The sequence below is a fragment of the Nicotiana tabacum genome, chromosome 12, assembly GCF_000715075.1.
Source record: "Nicotiana tabacum cultivar K326 chromosome 12, ASM71507v2, whole genome shotgun sequence".
Classification (NCBI taxonomy): domain Eukaryota; kingdom Viridiplantae; phylum Streptophyta; class Magnoliopsida; order Solanales; family Solanaceae; genus Nicotiana; species Nicotiana tabacum.
In genome coordinates this window covers 9,222,938-9,236,891 of record NC_134091.1, presented here as the reverse complement: position 1 = coordinate 9,236,891, position 13,954 = coordinate 9,222,938, and the positions used below count along the sequence as shown (strand labels likewise).

The window sequence follows — 13,954 nt, the reverse complement described above, 5'->3', positions numbered from 1 at the left end:
ACTTACAAGTAGTCAAAGAGGTTGAATTTGGGTACACATGCATTTGGCCGGTTAGTTATATTTTAAATTAAGTCGGTTCAGTTCGATTCATTTTGAATTAATTTGGTTTGTTTTACAAGATCTTTTGGTGCATAAATAAACACGTGATAACGAAACTGGATATATTTAACCCTTTTAAGGAAAAAATAATATTAACTAAATAAAAAAGAAAATTGATTAAAAACATATTTTAAAAAATTGAGATCTAGAATAATAAAACATAGGCAAATACACTTTTATAATCTAAAGAACTAATAAAAATAAGATTGTATATAGAGAAAAAAATATAAAATGAAGATAAAAGAAGTTAAGAAAAAAAAGGAGAAAAGAAAACAATCCGGAAAGAAGGAACATACAAAAGTAAAACTGACTCAATATGAGAGAAAGGAGGATTGTTCTTGGGTATTGGGCTTGGGCACAACTACTTTGACCATGGCACCTACAGCCATTTTATGATTAGGGTTGCCACTAATTATTTATATACTTTTTGTACGTGAAATATCAGTGAAACACCAACCCATACATGAAATTCTACCAAGTGATCGGGTGGCGTACCACCCCGTCACCTTTACATAGATCCGCCCTTGCTTCCACCCATTTCACGTTGGAACTCTGCTATGAAAAGGGTAATACAAGACAATTTGCTAACCATAAAGGTGAGCAAGACTCGTAGAATAAATATGGAATATAGAATTCAGCAATCTCTGATGGTATAGGAAAATTTTGGACCTTTTCCAAGAAATAAATTGTTTTTTTTTTGGATCTTACTAATTAATAACACGAGAGCGATGCCATAGTCGACAAATAGGAAGGATAGAGACGTGGTAATGATAATTGGGAATGAAATTGCAAGTTGAAATGGTCCTAGCATGCACTAGTATTTGCCATTGCTGTGTAGACTTATTTTTGTTTTTGATTCAGAGCTGGCTTTACTTGTGGTCTTAAATGTTCTTGTTTACTCCAAAAAGGTTGCCATGTTGGCTTAACATTTGATGCACTTTTGCTTGCTTTTGGTCCCTCTCTCTGCTCTCTACTACTCCCTCCCGTCAATTTTAAGTGACTTTTTGGTATTTTTTGTAGTTAATAATATTTGATTTTTTAAAAAATATCAATAAGGAATTAACTTCTTCTTTCCAAAATTGTCCTTGGAGTAAAGATCCTAGGAGTAATTTGTTATATTTTCAATAAGCATATTAAGATTAATATGGTCAATTTCAATGTTAATTAATGCTAAAACGTGAATTCCGTGTGAAAAAACTAAAAAATTCACTTAAAGTGAACCAGAGGGAGTAGTATACTATATAGTTCTTCATTTATATGTATCATGTATGTCCTCATTTTGCCAATTGTGCTTTGGGCTCCACCTTTTCCCCTACTTCAAATGTCTGGTCGGAGTCCTCAGGGTGGTTTATTACTATTTATTTTGGACCATCACTTCACCCAGTTTTTTAGTTCTTGAAAATTGATTGATTTTGGCCCCATTTTGGCCTCCACTTTTCTACATGATAACTGTTATTTGTTCCTATGTTGACTTGCAAGTTGTAATTTTGAGATTTTATAACTTCTCAACATAATGTTGTCATGCAAGTTGTGACATAGAGAATTAAGAACCCTCTCAAAGCTGCTTAAGATTTCCCAGTAGTATATGTGCGAGTCGGATGTACATGTGGACCTTATAACAAATTTTGGAAATGAAATTTATTGGATCATAAATTTTAATATTTGATCATTGCATTTTCAAGATTTTGAAGTTGCTCTAGAAGTCATCAATCTCATCGATAATTCAATTAAGATCCGCCCCCTTAACTTAGGGACGGAGCGTGAGTGTAGTATGCGGGTCCGACGAATCAAGTGACTTTTGTTCAAATCATGTTCTTGTCTTAAGAAACTCAATAACTTAAAAATGACAACAAGCTCAAACCCATAAGGTCCAAATCCGGGCTCCGTCTCTACGACTATAGTATATATGTAAAAAATTCACACACAAAAGCATAGCTCAGTGGTCACGGAAAAATCAAAACATTTGATAGTTTCTTGGTTCAACTCCACTAGCCACAATTTTTTTTTTTAATTTTTTCCCTTTTTGAGCCTCTTAGCTGAAATCCTGCCTCTGTTTATACGGACATACACCTAAGACGTAGCCATTAATTGGACTAGCGATAAAGTCCAATATGGAGGATGTATATGGGTCCAAAGTTGTGAATCAGAGTGAAAAAAGGATCTAAATATTGGGACCAAAGTTGCTACTTTTACTAAATACCAAGATATCAGTCAGACCCTACAATATGGCTGCTACATCCATCCGAATTTTGCTAGCCTGGCCATCTTATCTGATAACAATCATCTTCTTCCGTCGTGCAGTGCACTGTCACCCTCGTTATTGATCTTATTCCCAGACCAAGAAGGATAACTAAAAGTTGTTAAGTATTTTTCTTAAATGTCACTTCTTTGTGATTTTATATAAACATGACAATTTCATGAATGTCCTGTGAAATAGTGGAGATAGGTTTAATATATTATAAATGTTTTTTTAGCTATATACAGTCAAATCTCTCTATAACAATCGTGTTTGTTCCGATATTTTTGAGATGCTATAGAAAGTGATGTTATAGAAGATGTATATTATACAATAACATAAAAGATCGGTTATGAGAAAAACTTGATTTTTATAGCGAATGATTGTTATATAAAAATAATGTTATAACGAGGTCCGGCTATAATTCTTTTTAAGTGAGGTCGACAAAATATCACACAGGAGATCAGGATCTTTGTAGAGTTATTTTTTTTTTTAAAGTAAATTACAATTGGTCACAAAAGATTATTTTCTCTGTGAAAAATGACATAACATGCATGTGATTGTGTCGTAGGTCCAATCCAACGTTAATTCATAAACCTATGAGTTTTATGGTTCCATTTCATGGGACTCAACAAAACATAAAAGATATTTACAACGCAAAACAGACTCTTAGCACTAGCACAGTAATTTCAAGAACACAACAAACTAAGTTGTATAGAGCACAAAAGAGGAGTAATGGTGTTCTTTTTTCTTTCCTTTTTTTTTTAATTGTTTTTGTTTTCGAGGACTCAAAACTACATCAAGAAAAGGTGAAAATACAAACCAAAAGAAAAAGAGAGAAATTAAACTAGGAAATAAACTGGAAAAAAATGATTAGATTCCACTACCAAAGAGTTCTTGATCTCTTAAAAGATGTAGAAGTTGGGCTGATTTGTGGAACAGCAAAAGAATTGTCATCTCTCCATTTTCTGCTAGACTTGATACTTGTGACTTCCTTTGTGTTCTTGAATTCAATTTGCCCACCAAAGTTTAAATTTTGAGGAGTAAAAATTTGGGTCTGATTTTGAGGAGTTGCAACAGCAGGGGCTTGAGGGACCCAAATACCTATACTTTCTGGGGAGAAAGAATTTAGATTGCTCTCAATTTCAGTATTCCAAATTGGAAACACATCATTATCACCAATCTAAAAAAAAAAAAAAGAAGTCAGATCAGATAATTGCACTTTCACACCCAATTAAAAGACCGGTGCACTAAGCTCCCGCTATGCGCGAGGCCCGCAAAAGAGGTCGGACCACAAGAGTCTATTGTATGTACACAGCCTTATCCTGCATTTCTGCAAGAGGTTGTTACCACTTCTCAAACCGAGACCTCCTGATCATATGTCATCACTTTCACACCCAATTAAAGGGCAGCCCGGTGTACTAAACTCCCACTATGCGAGGGATCCAAGAAAGAGGCTGGACCCCAAGAGTCTATTGTATGCAGCCTTATCCTATATTTGTACAAGAGACTATTTCTACAGCTAGAACTCGTGACCTCTTGGTCACATGGAGGCGCTTTCACACCCAATTGAGCAATAGAAATTAAAAGATGAAAATGAGAATAAAATGCAAACCTTCCAGAAACCATTAGGAATATTAGAGGAATTAAGAAACTCTTCAACATGCCATCCAGGTAACATCTCTAGGTACTCTGATATACTACTTGTTAAACTATTTTCCTCCACATTCACCAATTGACTATTACAGCAACTGATTCCTTTGTCATTAGCTGCCACTGTCATTTCTTGGGAAATATTGGAGGAAACAGAAACAGGCACAGGTAAAGGCAAAGGCTTTTTAGTGGAAGTTTGAGACTTGAGATTTTGAGCAGAATCTTGATTTGTATTCAAAGAATTGGTAGAGGAAGTTGTTGATTGAGATTCTGTTGAAGAGTAAAGGGCAGAGTTTGCTGAAAGCTTGACACCAGTAAGAAGAAATCTATTATGCTTTTGTGTATGTTCATTAGCTTTGTGTATTGAAGTATCACACTCTCTGCATAGAATTGCTCTGTCTTGTTGACAAAATAAAAAGGCCCTTCTTTCCTGTCATTAATTAAACAACAACATAATTAATCCCATGATCAACAACAACAACAAAAATTCAATGAATTCCCCTGAGTGGGTTTTGAGGAAGGTAAGATGTACGCAGTTTTATCCTTATCCTAAAGCAGTGACGGATCTACTTGGTTATTTGTAGGTGCTCAAGCATGCATTATCTTTGACAAGATTTAGTAAATTTACATAGGCAATTATAAAAATATTTAGATAAATATTGAGTGAGCACCCATAACTAAATTTTTTTTCCCTCTTCTTTCAAAACTTTTATCACTGAGCATCCACGACATTAAAATCCTAGATCTGGAAAGGCAAAGAGGCTATTTCCGATATACCCTTGCCTAAAGAAGGGATGAAAATCCCATGATCAAGAAAGTAAAAAATAAAGCAAGAGTATTAAATACAATTGAACTCACTATTTTCGACATGAAGCATAGATATATATATGTGAAAGATCGTCAAACTCGTAATTTCCTATAAAGTTTAAATTCTAAATTTGTCTATGAATTTAGTCATACCTGACAAATATCACAAAGAGGGACTTGTTTAGGAGAAGGTTGGAGAAGAGAAAAACGTTGGTGCTTGCCAGCAAGTTTATTGGCATGATGAACACGATGGTCACAAGAATCACAAAGGGCAGCTTCATCTGCAACACAAAAAACTGAGGCTTCTTTTTTGCTACAAACATCACACTGGATCTTCATTTGATTTTTCAGATATATTATTCTTGTTCCTATATATCAAGATTGTAAAATTGAAGAAGAAGTTTTTAGAAGAAATGAGAATAGAGAGAAAAGATAAAAAATGGAGGAGAGTTTTTAAGAAGGAAAGATGAGGGTTGTGGGGAAGGGGTGCGTTGAAATTTGGTAAAGAGATAGAGAAGAATGGAGAGGATTATTTTGTTTATATAGTGGTCGTACTATAATTAGAAATATTGAATCTCGAAATCTTGACTGTGAAACTGTATACTGTAGAAAAAAGGGCTCAGGTGCGTCAAAAGTAGAAAGGTTGATTTTGTTTTATCTAAGTGTGAACTCTTATTTTTGTCTCGGTATCTTTTATTTATTTTTGCCACTACATTGTTTATTGCACCACTAAATACGTTGCATTTTAGTTTTTTCTTTTAATCAGTCTAAGATAAGATGAGGAATATTCCCTTGAAACAAATTTTTTGTTAAAATTATACTAGTGGCAGTTCCACTATGTTTAAGCAAATCAAAAAGGTCTTGAGATATGAGAGATATTTGAAGCAGAGCAATAATCATCAATAATCATGACAACTAATGTTGTCCTCTTAGTAAAGTGAAGTAATTACTTTAATTAATTAGCTAGATTCTGTTGCTAAACGTTGCTTAACCTAGCCAAGAGGCCACTAAGCTAATCAATTTACGTGTGAAATTCAAAAATAGTCAGATTTACAAATGGTAATTGAAAAATAGCCACGTTTCAAAAGTAATCAAAATTTAGCCATTTTTATATAAAGATAAATCTAAATGAAAATACTATTTGAAATCCGGAAAATATACCAGCATAATATATTAGAGTTCGAATTTTTTACATGTGAACTCAAACATAATATAATGGAGTTCCAGTATATTATGCTGGAGCTCTAGTATATTATGATGGATTTCCAGTATAAATATACTGGAACTCCATCATAATATACTAGAGTTCCAACATAGTATACTAGTCCAGTACAATATGTTGAAAATTCATACACATGCTTCAATCTCCAGTATATTATGTTGGAACTTTCTGTGTGTTGGATTCCAGCATAATATGCTGGAAGTTCATACACAGGTGCACCAATCTCCAGTATATTATGCTGGAACTTTCCGTAGTGCAGCAAAATAATGGTTATTTTTCAATGACTTTACAAATGCTGGCTATTTTTCAATTACCAATCGGAAAATTGGCTAATCCGTGCTATTTTCACTCAATTTACTGCCATTATGAGTCGTCCTACAAAAGTAAATGTCCAAGTATTTGATACAATTGATACCTAGAAGCAAAACCAAAATTTGAACTTCAAAGGTTTTAAATTTTAGAATAATGGTATCAAGTTTTAGTGATTGAATTCTAAATTTAATTTTAATATATATTTAGTGAATTTTTTAATACAAATATAAAGTTAAACTAAAATTATTGGATCTGACCGAACCCTTACATCGGCTTTTCTAGCTCCGCCCTTGGTGACACCTTTTTCAGATGCATTTGCCATCACTTTTGGTACTTTTGAAACTTTGGAGTTTAGCATTATGACAAAAAAGCAAATATGAATAAGTATTCCAAAAGCATTTTCTTTGATTTTTAGTAAGCATTATATGTGTCAAAACATATGTTACTTAGCTAGAGGTTAAATGATAGAAATATAGGTAAGAAATATTACATATCATGTATTTAAATTTTGATGCATACACTAAATGCGGATCATATATTTGACAACTAAATGAAAATACAAGACCTTAATTCATAACATCTCCCCTCACTCTTTCTTTATATCATTATAAAATTTCACGACTCCAACAGTCACGCTAATTTGCCATTGCATTAACCTTTCTTTCACTTATATTTAACACATACAACTTTTGCAATTAACTAGTAAGATTTTATCAACATGCCTTCTCCTTGTATAGAAAAAATTCGTTTTAATTAGGCGTAATGGTTTCCTGGCCACTTAAACGTGCATGATTTTTAAAAGCCGATACAAAAACTTTTGTCTTTCCCATTTAAACACTCAAACTCATGAAACCTATAACTAATAAACATAGTTGACCGTTGACCCATTCCATGTGGCATCAGTTGGTCCTAGTCAGCCTGCTGCGTGAGTCTCAAGACGTTTAGGAGCGTGAGAGCCCCCTTCCCAACCCCCAACGGTAAAAAATGGAGCCTATTTAAGTGGGTTCTTATTCCTTCAATGTAAAACACATTATCCCTCTATTATATAGCATTTCAACCTTCATTCTTTCATATTTCTTAAAATCTGAAGCTTTCTTTAATTTTTTTCTTTTTCCAGACTGTGATAATGAATTAAAGTCCTGTATTTTGTCATTGTGGAGTTGAAGCTCATATTTGCATCACTTGGAAGCTAACAAATCCAGGAAGAAGGTTTTATGGGTGCTCAACTCTTCCAGATCACTATAAACAGGTGATTTCAGGGTTGTTATCAAGAATTAGATAGAGAGATCGACTACAGCGTAGGAATAGGGTGAAGATCATTGTAACTTTAGAAGTTTTAGTAGCACTAATAAGGCAAAATAGCTTCCTGGCCACTTAAACTTGTCGAGTTTTTTAAAGCCGATACATAAACTTTCTATTTTGCCATTTGAACACTCGAACTCTTTTAATCCATAACTAATAAACACATCTGACAAGAGGCCATGTGTGCGTGTATTACACATACACATACGTGTCCATCCAGTCATCAAATGACCAATGAATGTCTTACACGTAAGGGCATGAAAACCCTAACCCTAGTCCTCTCTTTAATGCAAGCCTTTTGAATGAGCCTGATTTGCTAAATCTGTGTGTTAGGAAAGATCTAAAGGTTTGTTCACCTTGTGGGGTGAATTATTCTGAAGGATTCTTCCCTTCTAGTTCTTGTACTGAAAATGCAGACAGGGTATGTACTCCTTGGTCTCTTTGCCAAAATGGCTCTTGTTCGGATGTTTGCAGGCTCCAAAACTCGGAAATGATGAAGCATCAACATCAGCATCAATTGCGTCAACTACTGCTCATAGTCGGATCTTCTGCTTTGGGTTTCTTGTTATGTTTAGTTGGATTATGTTTGTTAATCTGCATGATAGGCAGCAGAACTAAACAAGGTGGAAAGAACCAATTCGCCTCATGTATTCGCAAGCCTGAGAAGGAAACTAATGCAAATACCAACCCTCATCCTCCTATGTCAGTGTCACCGTGTCCAGGGGAAGCTCAGGTTTTCCGACTCTCAGAGTTGAAAAATGTCACTAATGGGTTCAAGGAGTTCAACGAACTTGGAAGGGGAAGTTATGGAGAAGTTCAAAACTTAGTTTCAACTCTACAATGGCAAAATATATAACTTTTCACCATTTTCACGGTCTGAAAAAATGAAAAAAAAATTGAAAATGGAGCTTCAGATTTTTAAAAATGGAGGAAGGGGTATTTTAGAAGGAATAAATAAGAACACAATTAAACATAGCTCATTTTGTACTGTTGGGCATTGGGAAGGGGGTTTTCATGCTCCTGTGCATCGTCTTCCTCACGCGGGCTGCTGATTAGGACCAACTGACGCCACATGGGCATGGTCAATGGTCAAATGTGTTTATTAGTTACGGAAAAAATAAGTTCGAGTGTTCAAATGGGAAAGTTATAAGTTTATGTATCAGCTTTTAAAACCCCGTCAAGTTTAAGTGGCCAGGAAACCATTTCGCCCACTAATAATTGTAATTTTATTCTTAGTCTAGTTAGCACTAATCAGTGTATTCATAACCCTATGTACAATGATAATGACAAAATGAATGATGTATTTTTTGTGGAATAAAAAGCAATTTTGACATAAACAAGCACACATATATAAACAACCAAGTTCGATAAGCCTTATTGGTTGATAAAATTAGCACTGAACTGCTACCTAGTAGCAGAAATAATTTAAACATTATTTCAAAAGAAAAGTCATAGTTAAACAAACTTAAATTAACCTACAAATTAAGTTCTGCAACTAACAGACTTAAGTTATCACAAAAACAAATATTCAGTCATCTTCAAGGTTGAGATTGATTGATGTTTTGCTGAGATTGGCTCAAGTTTGGACATGGAGGCTGGCTTGGCTGAGATGAAGAATGGACTTGAGGTTGGCTAAGGCTTACTTGAGTTTGTCTTCTCATTAACTGTTGTTGAAGTTGCCTTTGTGATATAGCATTTCTTCCTTGCCACCTTAGTCCAGGTGTACTGTATCCAAGATCGATATTTGTCTGCCCAGCATCCACTACATTTGTAGGATCAAAATGTATCCTATCTCTTGATCCACATTGCATATGAAGCCAAATTAGCACCCAAATTGATCCATACTGCATAGGAAGCCAAATTAGCACAGACACAAAACTTCTTCCTTCTTTCCTCTCCTTTCCACTTTTGTTTTCAATTGCTCCATATTTGTCTTGCACACATTCTATGCTCAGTATTTGGCAACAACTCAAAAACATATATAAAGTATACAAGTAATTAAAGGAAGAACAGGAGTGAAGTATATATCTTCTGCATATCAGAAATGATGGTCATCCCCTCATCTTGGGATTCTGTGAGCTGCAGATCATGCATCAGGCACCTAAAAAATCATGACCATGTGTGCTTTGTCTCCTTCTCAACCACTGCCCAGGCAATAGGATAAATTTGGTTGTTACCATCTTTACCAATGCATAATAGTAGCTCACCCTTACACACATCTTTCAGAAATGCTCCATCAAAGCCTATAACATTTCTACATCCTTCCAACCAACCAACTTTGCAAGCATGTAGACAAATATAGATACCCACAAACACCTCTTTACCAGGTATTATCTCGTTGCAGGTCTTCACAACAACAATGCTGCCAGGATTTGTAGATTTCAATATGTCAGCATAATCATATATTCTAGCAAACTCCTGCTTGTAATTACCAAGATACTGACCCATGACCTGATGTTTAGCCCTGGCATATATGAATTTTTCCATAAACAAACCATACTTTATCCTAATCAAATCATGCAACTTCCTAAGCTTTATGTCAGGTTGGTTGATAATCTTGTCCTTGAAATGTTTAGATACCTATGATGTATTAGCCATCTTGTTTCTGGTTGCTCTAAAACACTTATGAACATGATAGCAGCTGTTGACAATGAAATTCCCTGTGTGTCCCTCCAAACTTCCCAAAATATGCCATTTACATCTTGGTGAGTTCACACATTTTACCCTAACCCTATATTGCTCATTAGGCCTCAACTTAATTTGAACTCTTCTTTGTACAGTATAATCTTTCTAAGTAGATCTAAACTGTTTCATATTTTCAAACACCATTTTCAACTGGAAACAAATTTTCTTACAAGCAGGATCAAAGTATACCCTGCTGCTTTATCTTCTTGGTTGAGGGTTATGCACCCCATCTTCTTCAACTACTTCATCATATGTATCCTCACTACCTGGATCTGAACTGTCCAGATATTGCTCATCCCCTCCCAACTTTCCAGCATATTTGGATCCCCTATCTTTATACATGTCTTCAAAACCAGGGTCCATACCTACAGGTCCACTATGTATCTCATCAGTGTTAACTTTACTAGATCTTAATTTACTACGCTTTGCATTTACTTTAGCCTGTCTAGCAGCAACAACTTCAGGTTCTAGGTCACTTGTCTCTCCAACAATATCCTCATCAGCACCATATAATGACTCATCTGCATCATCATCAACATCTTCATAAATAGCCTCATAATCCTTATTTTCACTCTCAGTACTTAGCTCATCACCCTCAGCACACCTTCAACATCACCCTCAGAATCATTTGTTAAATGAAAGTTATAGAAATCATCTTCATCTTCACTAGACTCTTTTATTTCAGAATCATTTTCAGCAACCCTCTCTTTACCCTTCCCATGAGTGTTATCACCCTTATTTATCTCATTGTTAGGTGAGTGTGTTGCCCTAGCATTAACATCACTTGTTTGCCCATGTGGCATTTCATTAAAGCTAAATGGCTGAACATCAGTGGGGTCCACATTTAAACCATCACTACTTAACATTTCATCTAGGTCCAAATCAAGACATGGTGTATTAATTGTATGACATAAATACACATCAATATAATCTCCATCCTTAAGGGCTTCACAGAAAGCTAACACATCAGCATCATATTTCACTAATCTGAATTCTTCTTTTTGGTTAATTTTACATGCATATTTATCTACTGTTAAGTACCCCATATCCTTAGCCCAATCATGAAAATGAATTATATGTAACTCATCAATGTCAGCTTGCAGAACAACTGGCCAAGTTTGCCCATTTACATACCTCATAAAAGGGTCAGCCACTAACCACCCTAGATGATGAAACTATAATTTCACATAGACAGCTATTGAAACTTATAAAAAGGGGGGCCAACTCAGATACACTTTAACCCTAAAAAGCCATAAACTTTAACAAAGTGGGAGACAAGAATATTTTGATATTCAAAAAAGCCCTAATTTTTAACCCTAAATGTCATATCACTCATGAAAAAGACAAACCCCTAAAATAAAGTGAATATACTATTGTTTTCCCCAAAACCCTAATATAAAATCCCATAATTTGTGCATGCAGACAAAAACCCTAATTTTTTAACCTCAAATGTCAGATCAGTCATGAAAAAGATAAAACCCCTAAAATAGAGTGAAATATTCGAGTGTTTCCCCAAATATAAATCCCTAATATAAAATACCAAAATAACAGATGAAAAATTATGCATGCAGACAAAAATAGCTTTCACTATCAAAATTACCCACATTATTTCATAAGAAATTGGAAGACAAAACAAAACATCAAAAGAAACAAACTAACCTTCAGAGCGTATAACGTGACTGAAATCGAACGCTCAGGCCAAATGAAGCTCGTTCAGCTTTTGATTAAAAGAGGGGGAACCCCAATCGGTTGGTTTTGGAGTGATTAAGATTAATTTTGGAAGGGGATGACTAATTTTCAGGCCATTATTTAACCTAGATTTAAGAGGGTAGGGTTGGTTAGAGAGAGGAAAAGAGATGAAAAGTGGGGGAGGGTTTGTCGGTGTACTGATTAAAAGAGGGGGGGACCCCAATCGGTTGGGGTTTAATTTCGCGCCCTTGACGTGTACCAGTCTCATTGGTCATTTGCTGACTGGATGAACACGTTAGCGAATGAGTAATACACGCGCGTAGAGTCAAGGGTAAAATGTGTTTATTAGTTATAGGTTTCACGGGTTTGAGTGTTTAAATATGAAGACAAAAATTTGTGTATCGGCTTTCAAAAGCTCTACAAATGTAAGTGGCCAGGAAGCCATTACGCATTTTAATTAATTTAAAGTTTAGTAGTCCATGTCACCTACACATACAGTGAAAAGGTAAGATTTTCACTAAGACACTCAAGATATAAAGAAGTAAACAGTACATAAAGAAAGCCAAGAAAATTCGACACATAGTATATCAACATTTAAAAAATTCAGACGTATTTACACAGTGTAAGAGTTACTTATCCTATCCGTATTTATGTAGAATGTCACTCATAAGAAAAGGATGCATATTTACTTGGTTGATGGTTCTAAACGCAATTGACATTAATCCTAAGCAGTCGACTAAGAATGCATGGATTCTGTTTCTACTAAAAAATATTATTTCAAATCTTAAAGGGATCATGGAGAGAGTTTTAGTTGATTTTTTCTTGGTAATTATTCAGATTAAAAAAAGAAGAAAAATTAATCTCAAATATAAAGTCTAAAGATATGAGTTAGCAATAGATTTAGATATTGAAATAAAATAATCTCTGAAAACTTTATTTATTTTTATCTTCCCCACCTTGCTATATATTCCTCAAAATAATATATTAACTTATAGTAACATGTATCACCATGTGAATCCTTGCTCATTGCTCCTAGCTAGTTGGTTATGTTCTTGATTTCTTCGCACAATACATAAATGAGGTGAAATAAAAAAAAATCTATAAATGAGATGATTACGTCATGCATGACATTTTCAACGACAAATATTAGTAGGATCCTTTCGTTGTACATCTTTCAATTATTTATATTTGGTATTCACTAGTACTAAGTAGAATAGTATTGTTATTAGTATTCTATTTGGCTTGTTGGTTTTACCACCTGGTAGGGTACAACGATGTTCCTCTCCTTCAGTACACGTACAGTTCAGCAGTCCCCCTATTAATCTTTACTAGTAGCTCTTTGTCACCGAAGGTTAATTAATTGTCCCATTAAATTTTTAAAAATTACTATTAAATTAACCTTTTTTACGGAAAATTAGCTACACGAACAAAAAATATTACCCCAAGTTATCGTTCACTTCGTGTCAAAAATAACACAGTCTAGCCAGTTTTCCGACTGGTCATTCAAAAATAGCCAGCGTTTACCAAGTCATTAAAAAAATAGCCACTATTTTGCTGCAACAGAGACCGGTCCAGCATAATATACTGGAGTTCGGTGCACCTGTGTGTGAACTTCCAGCATATTATGCTGGAACGATATACTTTGTTGTCTCTGGAGACTGGAGCACCGGTGCTCCAAACTCCAGTATATTATGCTAGACCGGTATATTATACTAGAACTCCAGTATATTATGTTGGAGTATTTTTTCGGATTTTGAACAGTGTTTTCGTTCAGATTTATCTTTACATAAAAAGTGACTAAATTTTGATTACTTTTGAAATTATGACTATTTTTAAATGACCACTTGTAAATCTGGCTATTTTTGAATTTCTCCCGTCAAAATAATAATTACATTTGTAAATGTAAATCAGATTTTTATCTTAACTTCAGGAAGAGAAATTAAGGTGAT

General features: G+C 34.6%; 1 protein-coding gene across 1 annotated transcript; it reads right to left on the bottom strand.

The window, feature by feature from the left end:
* Positions 1–2,983: 2,983 nt before the first annotated feature.
* Positions 2,984–5,314, bottom strand: LOC107782278 (B-box zinc finger protein 21). Its single transcript, XM_016603147.2, has 3 exons — positions 4,949–5,314; positions 3,951–4,418; positions 2,984–3,518 (listed from the first exon to the last, which is right to left on the bottom strand). The coding sequence occupies exons 1-3, from the start codon at positions 5,132–5,134 to the stop codon at positions 3,219–3,221; spliced, it is 954 nt and encodes a 317-aa protein (XP_016458633.1). The 5' UTR covers positions 5,135–5,314; the 3' UTR covers positions 2,984–3,218.
* Between the last annotated feature and the right edge of the window lie 8,640 nt (positions 5,315–13,954).